The following is a 12,707-nucleotide window of genomic DNA, read 5'->3' as shown; positions in this document are numbered from 1 at the left end:
GGGGACATCCCTGCATCCAGAGGGCACTTCCAGCACAGCCGAGGGACCCACATGGCAAACCGTGCCACTACCCCGAATTAAAACCTGGCAAACCCCTAAATTCCCCAAACACGCCGTTTCTAAGAGGAATCCATCCCGGACCTTTTCCCGTTGGCTCTTCCCTATTTCCCGACGGCGCAAAGTTCCCCCCCGCGCCGCCGCCATGGGCCGGCCCGGCCCCGCCGGGGCGGGGAGGGGCGGGCCGGCCCATGGCGGCGGCGCGGGGGGGGCGGTCCGTCGTTGTCCCCGCCCCCGCGGAGGGAGCCGCCATTGCGGGTTGTTTGTGCGGCCGCGGAGGGAGCGCGGGTGGGGGCGGCGCTGTGGCCGCGGACTCTTTGCCCGCCATGTCCACCCCGGCCCGGCGGCGGCTGATGCGCGACTTCAAGAGGTGAGCGAGGCACTGAACCGGGACTTGCCGCCGGCCTTGCCCTGAGCGGGGCTGCCACGGAGCCCACCCGGGGCAGGGGGAGTGGGCTGGCGCAGGGGGTACCTCATGGGAGGGCTTGGGAGTCCCTGAGGGGCGCGGAGGGTCCGCTGAGGGGAGCAGGAGATTTCTGAGGAGAGCGAGGGGTCCCTGAGGGCAGTGTGGTGTCTCTGAGAGGCACGAGGGGATCGCTGAGGGGAGCAGGAGATTCCTGAGGAGAGTGGAGTGTCCCTGAGGGGAGCGGGGCATCGCTGAGTGGCACGGGGGGTCCGTGAGGGAAGCGGAGGGTCCCTGAGGAGAGTGGGGCGGTCCTGAGGGGAGCAGGAGATCTCTGAGGGAAGCGGGGGGGTCCCTGAGGGTCACGGAGATTCTTGAGGGTCACGGTTGGGCCCTGAGGGGAGCGGAGAGTCCATGAGAGGGGCGAAGGAGGACCCTGAGGGGCTCGGGGGATCCCTGAGAGGCATAGGGGGTCCCTGAGGGGAGCAGAAGGTTCCTGAGAGGCACGGGTGGTCCCTGAAGGGAGCGGGGGATTCCTGAGGGGAGCGGGGAGCGGTCCGTGAGAGGCTCGGGGGGTCCCTGAGAGACTCGGGGGTCCCTGAGGACAGCGGGGCTTTGTTCGGGCCGCCTCGCCCCGGCGCCGACGGCTGGGGGCGTGTGAGGATAAAAGTTGGAGCGGTGGCTGAGCAAGGACACCCCGGAATGCCCCGGGAATGCCCCCGGGGGGACGAACGGGGCGTCGGGATGGCGCGGTGGGATCCCGGCGCTTCCAAGTGTCCCCGGGCGCCTCCCGCTCCTCTGGTATCCAAAGGCTCCAACCTAAATTCGGACAGAATTCAGAAGCGTTCCGGGCCTGTTGGGCTGGTGGCTCTCTCTGAAAATTAAGGGGTTTTTGGGGTAGGCATCTAAAAACAAAGCGCAAACAAAAACCCAAGCGGCCGTTTGGTTTGTACGTCACCAAAGCCAAAGTGCCTTTTAATGTTTTTAAGCATGTTCTCCCCGAAGTTTGGTGAGGAATCTTTAGTGTAAAGCATGCAAATTCCCAAAGCAGCAGTTCTTAGCTGGCTCTTTTAAGTGCTAATGGCTGAACCGCCGACTCTGGAATAAATTGTTTCCAGTCTGACACGTACACACACTTAGAGCAGAGTGTGGAAGGGGTGGGGGTTCCTCTGCAGGATTTACAGTGTGTTGTAGGTTTGCTCTGGACTGGAGTTTCTCGGGAGTAGCTGGAGGTGAGTCAGCTTTGATAGTGTCTCTTTTTTTAGCACAGCGATGCTATCACAGTCCCCGAAAATACATCAGTAAACAGCTGATGTGTATTGTAGTTGTTGTAAGGCTGCAGCAGCAAGAGCCCCGTCAGTGGATTCCCAAGGAGTGGGAGGTTTGGGGATGTGGAGCCCATTCCCGCTGTTGTGTGAGTGTTGGTGTTTGTTAAGAGGGTGTTGCTTGATTCCTGTTCAAATCAAAACAGGATATTCAGACTTTTTATTGTGTTTGCTCACACAGATGACATGAATCAGGGATTTTTTTCAGGCTGAGTGACTAAGTACTTTTTCAAGATTGCAATCAGATGTGGGTTTTATGCCCACATAATCCTGGAAGGGCTGGTTTAATAATTTTGCAGTTTAGGCTGGAGAGGAAACTTTAAAGCTGTGGAAAATGATAACCAAGTGAACACAAAGTAAATCAAATTTCTTTTTCGTGTATATGACATGATACCCCAAAACTTATGTAACTTTTTCATGTCAGCTTTCGTTTTACTCTGCTCTTTCCTGGTTACATATTTGTTTAGCCTCGTGGTATTTGTACCTCATACTGAAACAACACACTCTGTGCTGTGAACTCTTGATTCACTTCATTAAATATCAGCTGCTTTTGCACACTGTGATTGTCAGGAGCAGTGAAGAGAGAACAGTTCAGCAGATTTTGTATCTCTTCTCATTTGTTTGACTAAACCAAAAGAAAAAAAAAGTTGTATTTATGTATTTATTTTTGCTGATAGAGAGGGATTACAAATGCCAATTTTTCCTGAGCTGTTGAAGACTTGCAGGCGCTTTCGGGGTCAGTGCTATTTGCAGTCCTTGCCAGACCCTTTCTGTCGTTATCCCCTGTGCCAGTGGGGTGCGCGTGTGCTTGAAGTTGGTCTGACCCCCGGAGCCGCGCTGGGTTTGTCAGGCCGGGGCTCAGCACTGGCAGCCAGCCCGGCTGTCACAGAGCGAGGAGTCCTGTCCTGCTTTCCCTGACCAAAATAGTAGGCGGTGTGTGCTGTTGATCCTGAGCGGTCTGAGCTGCGTGTGCCGGGGGAGCAGCGATGTAAACACAGAGGGGCAGCCCCACGGCTCGGCATCCGTGGGCACACGGGGTTTATCCCGGGCTCAGGCAGTGCCAGTGGGTTGCCTGGGGTTGTGTGCTCCTGTCAGCTCTCAATGAATCTGCATTTGCACATCGACATTTAGTGAGAATTTGCCCCTGGGTCTGCAGAGCTTTAACAGCAACTCGGTTGTAAGTTACCAAACCTCGTGGTACCACTCCATAATTTCTTGTGAGGCAAAGGCAGTCACTGCTTTTTCCTTGTTTGTGTGTAACTGGAGGCAGAACAGGGAGGTGAGTGGGAGCTGTTGCTGAGGGGGTTTGATAAGGCAGACTGTTTGGGACTCACTTGTTTATGTCGTTCAGGGTCCCATGTGATGTTCAAGCAGAGCACTGATACACAGAAGGATGGGCAGAGGGGAGTGTTTGGATCCTGGTTTTGGCTACAATACATATTTCTGTCTGGTCCAAATTTATGAGGCTTTCAGTAACATGCTGTGCTTTTCCCTAGCCCAAGGATTAAGGAACTAAAAATAACTTAAAATGCTCCCGTGATTGCTCTGGAGATAAACACATTGTTGAACTGGTAGGAGGGAGCAGTGCACAGGTTTCCTCTCGCTCCCTTTTGAAGCAATCAGCTGGCCAGTCAAAATAGGCTTGTACCAAATTTAGCCACGTCGCAGGCCCGGATCTGGGAATGCAGGAAAAGCTCCACTGACAGTGCCTCGTGCCGAGTCCCAGCGAGGGTGCTCAGGGTGTGTCACTGCCCGGGTCTGAGCCCCCGCTTGTGGCTGCAGCTCGCTCTCCTCTTCCTTGAGGCAGCAGTTGCTCTTTCACTGGAAAGCCCAGCCATCTGTAGTACTTTCAGTTCTTCTTCCAGTTAATCCTTTGCTCCCTGAACACTCAATCAGACCTGCTGGGCTCTTGCAGTGTCTCGGTGTAAAACATGAGAGAACCTTGATGTGCGTTGCCTTGAGGTTTGTCTTCTAGAGTATTGATATTCTCACATAGTGCTTTGGGTACTCTCTGATTTGGAATGAGAAAATACTTACAAGATGTGGATATTGCTGTTAAATTACACTTGCAGGTGGAAGTACCTCATTTGTATGACTTGTCATTCTGTGTGTAATTCTCAGGTTGCAGGAAGACCCTCCTGTGGGTGTCAGTGGTGCTCCATCCGAGAATAATATAATGCAATGGAATGCAGTTATATTTGGGTAAGTGGTTTGGGTAACTAGGGATTGCTGTATCAGAGGGCTAAATATAACAACCTGGTGTTTGTTTGTACAATTACTCTCTTGTTTTGTGTACATAAAGTCAGCAAACTTAGAATAATGGCCAAGTGGTAAAAATCTGTTTTCAGGAATAAGGCCCAATGCATAGGGAAGAAAAATTTTCAATTTGTTGAACTTTTTTTGTTGAATAAAGCTTGCATGTGGCTTAATAAAGAGGTTGGACTATGTAGGAGTCAGGTTATGGAAAAGCAGAATTCCTCTGTGACATACATGAGTGCTGCATGTTCTCAGTCATCAAATCCAGATGTATCAGCGGTGATGGGATTGATTCCCAGTGGGACCAGGTACAGGGTCTGTCTGGGAAGTTACATTATGTATCCTAGGGAAGAGGAGCTGGCTCAGTATCCTTTCCTAAAACTGAAGTATGCTTGCTAGTAATCTGCTCATTAATTGCAGCCTAATCACATCATGGCACATGTATTGTTTGGGATGATGATAAAGTAGGTATCCCAAACAGCAGAGTGACTGGAGGAGTGTCTTAGATACAGCAAAGCTCTCAGAGACTGCTACTGGATACTTCTCTAAATATTTAAATTATTGCCTCTACCTGTCTCTTGGGGAGGATGAAGAAGAAGATATAAATTTGTTGTGGAATTTATTTATTGCCTGTGTGGAAGTAAGAAATGATCACTATTAACTGGAGTTTCTTTTTAAAACCTTTCAGGCCAGAAGGGACACCTTTTGAAGATGGTAAGCCACTGACTTTGTATCCTGTGCCATTCTTGTAAATATTGCCAGCATTGACAGTGTTCTCTTTGGGAAAATAATAGATGCTATCTGTATATAATATGAAACAAACCAAGCAAGCAAAGGGGGAGGCTTGTTCCCTGTACAAATATGTTGTGTCCTGATCCAAGCAGAGCCTTGTAAGAGTGGCTGATGTTGGTCAGGAGGCTGCGCAGCAGAGCTGCTGTCAGGCCTTGTTTGTACACCTACACTGGAGCTTTGGCAGGGGCTGTTGGCCCAGTGCTGCCAGATGTGCTTCACATCCTCATAGCTGAGCTCCACAAGGCTGTGCTGCTCTCGTTTCATCCTTCTGGCATGTTTGATTCATGGCTGTTCTCCTAATGAAGAACAGGTGAAAAACCTTGAGTTGTTCCGAGTGTAGAACTCGGTGAGGGAATCCCAGATTTGTACATAAACATGAAAGTTGGTGGGTAATGAACCTCCCTTAGGCATATGAGGAATAATGAGTTTAATAATTATAGTATTATTGCAGTAATTGGCAGCAGATGGGTTTTTCTCTGTGTTGGGTTGGAGGAGTTACAGTAAATTATTCACTGATCCATAATAAAGGTTTTCAGTGAATCAGTTACAAGCTCCAAAGACCAAGATTGCTGATTATGAAATTCCAGTGTTTTTTTGCTGGCATCACAGTGCCTTCTTAATGAAACGCCTTGAAGTCACCCAAGCCCATGGAACCAGCATGTTGGATCATGGAAAAAGGGGAGGGCAGTGGGACAGTGTTGGACTGGCTGCCTTTGCCATGTGTACAGTGCATCTCCAAGCTCCTACCCAGCTTCTGCTGCTGGGTTTGTTACTCTGAATTTCATTATCATTTGAAATACATGAAAAGAAATCAGACTCAGTATTGCTTGTTTAGATAATGGTGAGAAAAACTCATGGAGCACATTAATTTCTTGTCTATGTTCATGGAGATGTTCTTTTTGTTGTTAGTTATCTGATTGTGTTTATCTTTGTTTGGACAGGTACTTTTAAACTAGTAATAGAATTTTCTGAAGAATATCCAAATAAACCTCCAACTGTTAGGTTTTTGTCAAAAATGTTCCATCCAAATGGTGAGTAAATCATCTTTATTTAGCTGCAGTACCCATTAAATATTATGGTGTGGTCACATAGGCTCCAAACATCCAGAATGCTTGACAGCTCTTCATCTCTCTTCATTGCCATCTCCTAAGTAGATGTCTAGGACAGCAACTGCTTGATGAAAAATTAAGAGTTATGATGCTATTAAGAAGCAGCTCTCTGCCTTTTTCTAATCAATATGTCCCCTCAGTGGCAGAGCCTGTAAGTATTTCCAGCAGCAGCTGCACTTAGGTTGGTTTGAGGAGGCAGTTCTGGCTGCAGATTCCTGCCCCCTTCCATTAACAGCAGCCGTGTCTGTGCAGCCACACCATGAGCTGCAGGGGCCTGGTGGAGCCAAACTTACTTCTGCCAGGTGAGGTTTCAGCCGTGGTTCCTCCCTCAGTGCCTGACAGGTTTTGTTCAGTTATTCATGCCTGCATTGGGGTTTTACTGAGTTATTGGTGCATGCAGAGAAACCCCCCCTGCCTGCTGCCCCTCTGCAGCAGCAGCAGCAATGCAGGACAGGGGGGCTGTGCCTGGAGCTTGCTGGGTTTCACTGGCATGGACACCTGGAGCACAGGGGTGTAGGACATGGAGTGCTGAGTCTCAGATTCACACAGGCTCCAGGGATGCAAACAGAAGCAGGATTTCAGGCACACTTGTGCATATTTTCTGTTTGCCACCCTGGTGTGTCTCACAGTGAGTGCAGAGTCTGTGCAAACAGGGCAGAGGTTCCCCCTGTCCCGTGGGTGATGCTGTGAGTGTGTTCCACCCCTCAGTGAGTGCCTGGCTGCTCTGGGAGGCCTCCCCTCTGACACTGGGGGTCACTCACACCAGAGGAGCAGCAAACCCAGTCTGCCCCTTCCTGTGCCAATGCCATATCTACAGTCCCTCCTGCTTTCCCTCTGGAGTGTTCTGTTAATCTTGTAATAAATCTTCAAAACACAACATGTCAGGCTGCACAAGACTGTGAGACAGAACTGCTGTCCCCTTTCCTAAAGCACTAATTTAAGCACAGGCTGATTTGAAACAATAACTCTGCCTTGAACAGTGTGAACTGAACTGTAAATCTGACAGTTTCAATGATCCCTGGTGTGTTCACAGTGTATGCGGATGGCAGCATATGTTTAGATATTCTTCAGAATCGCTGGAGTCCAACATACGATGTTTCATCTATTTTAACTTCCATTCAGGTAACTTTGCAACTATTTTACCAGATAATTATGTTGTTGTTTCTGTTCCAGAATACACAGTTCAGTGCTGGGATAGCCAGGTATCTGTGTCAAGGGGAACTTCAAATCCTCCTGAGCTAAGCAGTAGCTTTTAGATCAAATGCAGGCAGAGGTGCTGACCTATGTAATTACTAATTCTGAGCTACAAAACTGCCACTATGTGCTTTTGTACAGGACAGCAGTTACTGGTTTGGCTTCATTTTTAACTGTTTTTAGCCAAGGTAGGACATCAGATGCAGAAATTTGCCCAGTGTTACAAACACTAACCTTTATTGTGAAGCTTTGCCCTGTGAAGTCCTCGAAGGGACAGTACTGCTGGAACCTTCCACTTGGAATCAGTGAAAATGGCCTGGCACAGCAGAAAAGCACATTTCCTTTTCTCCTGTGTGATTGGGTTTATTTTTCTACAGTGAAGTTTTGTAGGAGACATTTTAAGCACCTCTTTAGCCCTGAATGACAATAGTAGTGTAATTACCAAATAGTCAATTAGCTTCGTGGTGCTGATTGGCACAGAAGGGACTGTGTGTCCCTCTTAGGTCTGTGAACCTGCCAGTGTGTGCAGCACTCCTGCTTATGCAGGGTATGATCTGAGGTTCAGCAGTGGAACTGGGGGTGCCCAACCATGAGTTTAACTGGGGTTTTTTCAACTGCCCTTCTGAGTCATGTCTGCCCTCTGAAACTTGAAAGTTGTAGCTTGATTTTTCCCTGACTTAAATGTGCAGGTTTGTCTCACGTTTTGTTGTTTTGTTTCCCCCTCTTTCCAGTCTCTGCTTGATGAACCCAATCCCAACAGTCCAGCAAACAGTCAGGCAGCACAACTTTACCAGGAGAACAAACGTGAATATGAGAAAAGAGTTTCAGCCATTGTGGAGCAAAGTTGGAATGACTCGTAACAGCTGCTGTTACTCTCCATCCTCATAATCCTTATGTACAATTTAACTCTCAGTAGAAAGGCTACCAGAAATTTCAAGTGCCACAGCTCTATGAATATGCATAAAAACTCATTTGCAAACAAAATTAAGGCCTCCAGTTTAGGAAAGCTAAAAGCTTGTGTATCTCAATTAATGTCCTTTTTATTGCATGGTATGAACTAAGTTATTGCTACATAAATTTGTAATATATCCTGTTTGTATTTTTTTTCCAAGTGTATAATGTTGATGTGGAGTTTTCATGACAGAATATACACATTTTGTAAATCTGTACTTTTTCAAATATTGAATGCCTTATTTTTGAATTCTTTAGATTTTTAAATTGGAGAAAAGCACTTAAAGTTTTTATATATAAATGTTTCATGTAAAACTGTTAAATACATAACCTTAGTGCAAATCATTCTGTTCTCACTCTGTATCTCTTTCCAAGGGCTCCTTTTTGGTTTCTTTTGGTCTGTGCTGATGATACAATGCACTTTACAAAAAAAAAGTTATTCCATTATAGAACTGTTATCACAGGATGCCTTTGCTGCTGCACCAGAGCTTGCCTTGATTCTTTGTGTCCTCAGTTGTATGAGGAAGAGAAGTTTTGGTGGCTGCCAGTTACAAATGGGGAAACAGATGTAACTGTTGCTAAAAGCCCCACCTTAAACCAGCAGGGGAGTTGCAAAGATGTCCTGGATGAGCCAGGCTTGGTGATCATGTCTTTTAGTAACTTTGGTTTTTCAGGGAGTTTGTATTTTACCAAGTTGTAAAATGTTGTCATTTAAATCTGTCCTATATTCACACACTGTAATACAGTGTTGAATATCTTCTAATAATTAAAGAGGTGTCCCATTAGTTTCCCTTGGGGGTAGGGAAAAAATTAATCACTACCAGAAGAAAACAGGCCTGCAGCTTTAATGGAGTTACTCTTTAAAGCCTGCCCAGGGCCTGTGTCTGTATCACAGAGGTGGGTTTAGGGAACTTGGGCTTTGCTTTTGCAGGTGTTGGTGTGGTGGTAATTTCTTACTGTATTCTGTAAATCAGACTGATGACTACAGTAAAGAATTAGGCCATTTTTTTATTTCCAGCAGCAAAATTGTAACCCCGTTGTCATAATTCCAACCAGCATCACGTGTATTAACCCCCCCAGTTCCTGAACCAAAATACAGCTCAGTGTTGCCTGAAAAGCAGTGGAAGTTTATTTCAGCTAGAAGAGAAGAATGTTGTTTATTTGCAACAGTCATTACTAAAAGCCTCAAAGAGGAGTATCAATTTACACTTCACACATTGTAAAGTTCTGTAATTTCGAGGATCAGGACTGAGGTTTGGAACCAGCACTTAGAGTAGGCAAACTCTTTTAGGAGCCCGTGGAGTAAAGCAGCTCTACCTTAGATAGGAATTAGTGTGCAAAGGCTGAGACATCAGTGCTAAGTAGGAGCTAAACTGCTCTCGTTAAGTCAGTTTGCTTTTCTTGAGTTGGTGGATTTGTGTTTACAAACTCTTCAATCTCCAGGTGATTAACAGACACCCCCCCCCCGGGTCCAATTTGCCTTTTGGCTGTGGCGAAGTTACAAAGTGGCAACGTGGTGTTGGTGGCCCAAAGCAGCATCGGTGCAAAGATCTTTGTTCACAAATACAGCATGGAAAAGCTTCCTCTTTCTAAGAATTAGTGACAACTTTGAAGATTTTTTTTTTTTATTTTTGCCTGCTGTTTCAGTATTTTGTTCCTTTGACATGTGCGTGAGATGAGATTTGCTGTTCATTAGAGTCCCTGTTAATTTGATTATTCCTGAAGAGCCAGTTTGGCCTAGTTGTGGATCGATGGTGCTCGGACGTGTTTGTGTCTCTGGGACGTGTTTGTGTCTCTGGGACAGAGGCGGTGGATGTCTGAGGAACATGATTGGAGCAGGAGGAGGGGAATGGAGTGATCAGCCCTGCAAACCGCCCGTGCTGGGCCCACAGTGTGTGCCTGAAAGTGTCAGAGCAGAGTTTGGAGCCTGCACTTCGTAAAGTCTGGGTGGAAAATGTGCTGCTGTCCCTCAGACAAAGGCAGTGATTGTAAATTACTGTATTCCCAGTGTGTGTGGGGAGGGACACTCCCTGAATTCCCTGGATTTCGCAGGTTAATGCTGCGTGCTGACTGGAGGCTGGGTGTGACCGTTGGGATGGATGATCCCAGACTGGAGGATGGCTCGCGGGTAGACACTGGTGTAGAGGAACCAGCCCATCTGGAGGTGGGATCCTGGAGTGCTGCTCAGTCCCCCTGAGCTGCAGGGGGGAGAACTCGTGACTTTGTGAGCCCTGCACCAATCCCAGAGCACAATCACTTCACAGAGAAACAATTCATTACCAGGCAAGCGAGTGAGCCCAGAGGGGATGGTGTGAAGAAGCACCGTGGGCAGCTTAACCTGACCCTCACCAAGTGTCACTGCCCGCTGAGGGTACTGTGGACCCTTCCTGGGCCTGTGCTCAGCACCCCCAGCAGGTCTGGGGGTACCAACTGCTCCAGGCTGTGGTTCCTGTGGGACTGTCCCATCCGGGTGTCCCAGAGGAGCCAGTGGATGGGGCTGCTCATGGGTGCCGAAACAACGTGCCAGGAGTGTGGGGAAGGGACAGATAAAAGCCCTTTCCCTCTTCCTGCTACAAACAAGAGAAGTCTGATGAAATTTAAGGACAAAAAGGTTCATGTATATCCATTCCCATGAGCACAGTCACAACAAACTTGGTGGTGCAGTTGCTTTATAAACAGTGTTCTGGGATGAGTCACAATAAACTTTGTGGCACAGTTACCTTCTTAAACAGTGCACTGGGATGCTTGATTTTTTCCTTAATTGATTAGGAGCTGTAATGCACTAGGCTTGCTAGGACAGGGGGATTAATTAAGGAAGGACTGATGAGTACACAGTGTTGGGTTTACAGCTTCTCATGGGCTTTGGTTCATTGATATTAAACAGTTCATAATCACTTCTTTTCCATGGTATTCTGTGTAAAGATTGAAAACCACCGTGGAGACATCTTTAAATTATTCACCCCAGAGTTTTTGTCCTCTCTATCCACATCATTCACTTGATTTTACAGGTGGACAGACAGAGACACGCAGACCTGCAGGATTTTAGTGTCAGGCAGGAAGCCACTGGCTGGGCTGGAGGCGTGAGCTGTTCCTGGGCACTCCCCACTGTGAGTCTCAGGTACAGGAACACCTTTGCCTTCAGGTTTATCACAGTCACATTATTCACAAGAAGCATCAAACAGTGGTGCTCGTGCTGCTCGCTTCAGATCTCGGTTCCCTGAAGATGTTTCATCCAAACCCAGTCCCAAAGCCAAAACTGCGGGACGTGGATCTTCACAAATGTGATTAACTCCACCAGCGTGAGTCGGCCCTTTGGGATCCTTCACCGTGGCACAGATAAACGTGTGTAATTGCAGAATTGAGGCCTTGGGCTGTGAGAAGAGAAGAAATCACAGCTTGGGGTAGTCTATCTGCAGCTTCTTTGTGGGAGGTTTTGTATTAATAGTCAATTAATCCAATGTGTCGAACAAATAAAGCTTTAAATATTTAGAGATTAGGAGGTGCCTAATAAAAAATTTACAGGGAAAAAGGAAGATTCCCTGATCTCTACAGTGGCACTATGTAATTCAAAATAAGAAAAGGTAGGATAATAGAGACAGATAAATACTTCACATTTAACATGTCAGGGTTCTGTCAGAATTGAGGTATATAAAAATGCACCAGGAGAGGAAGAGCCTTCTCATCCAGCCAGACTTCCCAACCTGTGTGTTTGAGTTTTTTACTGTGTGTGGAAGCTGTCCCAGACCAATACTGTGCCTTATTTGTTTAGAGTTGTTTTTTGGAAGAGGAAAGATGTAATCAGCAGGCAATTTGCTATAATGTGTGAGTTGGCAAGGCAGGTTCCCACCTCTCCCTTGGCCGGGGCTCTGGTGAGTGGCTGGTTGGACTGTGAGTGGGAAACAGTGACCAGACTCTGGGTGAGTGGGCAGCATTTCTGTGAGCAGCTCCAGCACTCTGTTTGGTTTATTGTTTAAGCACCAAAACAATTATCTGGCCTCCTCTCCCTGATTTTATCAATCTTTCTAATGGAAGAGCTTCAGCTGAGAGCAGAGTTCATGTGCCCCGTGTCACTGTGGGGTGGTGGCTCACAGATCCTCCTCAGTGCACCTGAATTCAATCCAGATTACAATCTGCTGCACACCCTTGGATCCAGCCCTGGCCACACAAACACCATGTAGCCAGAGGGTAAATGATTTAGGCAGCATCCTTTCTATTTCATTAAAGTTTCGGGGATGAAAACAATCCAAAACTGGGAGACCAAAGACAAATTACGTGTTACGGCTTGAGAATGGACAGTTTTGTTGAACACGAGTTTTTCACAGTTAATCTCTTGGAAATCTCTTCCTGTCAAAAGAGGAATGGTGAAAGAGGTGAAGGGGAAAGGAGCTAATACTAAAAAACCAAAAATAAGTATGTAGAATCCAAGAGAAAAACCCATTAAGAATCTGATGCTACTCTGCTCTTGCTGTGCATTCAAAGGATATGAGTCATTTTAGAAAAGAATGACTCTTGGATTATGTGTGTGCACAGAGGAGAGGGCTTTTTGAGCTGTTATAGAGACCTCAGGTAGGTAGTAGTGTTTGAAAATAAAAATAAATGGGATTTAGGATTTGAGGGGGT

At 47.0% G+C, this 12,707-nt stretch overlaps 1 protein-coding gene across 1 annotated transcript; it reads left to right on the top strand.

Annotated features, from left to right (window-relative positions):
• The first annotated feature begins 287 nt into the window (after nt 1–287).
• UBE2B (ubiquitin conjugating enzyme E2 B) lies at nt 288–8,432 on the top strand. The gene is made up of 6 exons (XM_071570409.1): nt 288–427; nt 3,907–3,987; nt 4,730–4,755; nt 5,775–5,864; nt 6,976–7,064; nt 7,868–8,432. Exons 1-6 carry the CDS (start codon nt 384–386, stop codon nt 7,994–7,996), a joined length of 459 nt encoding a protein of 152 aa, XP_071426510.1. The 5' UTR covers nt 288–383; the 3' UTR covers nt 7,997–8,432.
• The last annotated feature ends 4,275 nt before the right edge of the window (nt 8,433–12,707 follow it).

Source organism: Pithys albifrons, chromosome 15 (assembly GCF_047495875.1).
Source record: "Pithys albifrons albifrons isolate INPA30051 chromosome 15, PitAlb_v1, whole genome shotgun sequence".
Taxonomy (NCBI): Eukaryota; Metazoa; Chordata; class Aves; order Passeriformes; family Thamnophilidae; genus Pithys; species Pithys albifrons.
This window is presented reverse-complemented; position numbering and strand designations above follow the sequence as displayed.

Bases quoted from the DNA above. Each gene is read 5' to 3' on its own strand.
- UBE2B (XM_071570409.1), top strand. From the start codon at position 384: ATGTCCACCCCGGCCCGGCGGCGGCTGATGCGCGACTTCAAGAG. The intron at 428-3,906 runs GTGAGCGAGGCA...TGTAATTCTCAG, and splicing joins CTGATGCGCGACTTCAAGAG to GTTGCAGGAAGACCCTCCTG. The intron at 3,988-4,729 runs GTAAGTGGTTTG...AAAACCTTTCAG, and splicing joins TGGAATGCAGTTATATTTGG to GCCAGAAGGGACACCTTTTG.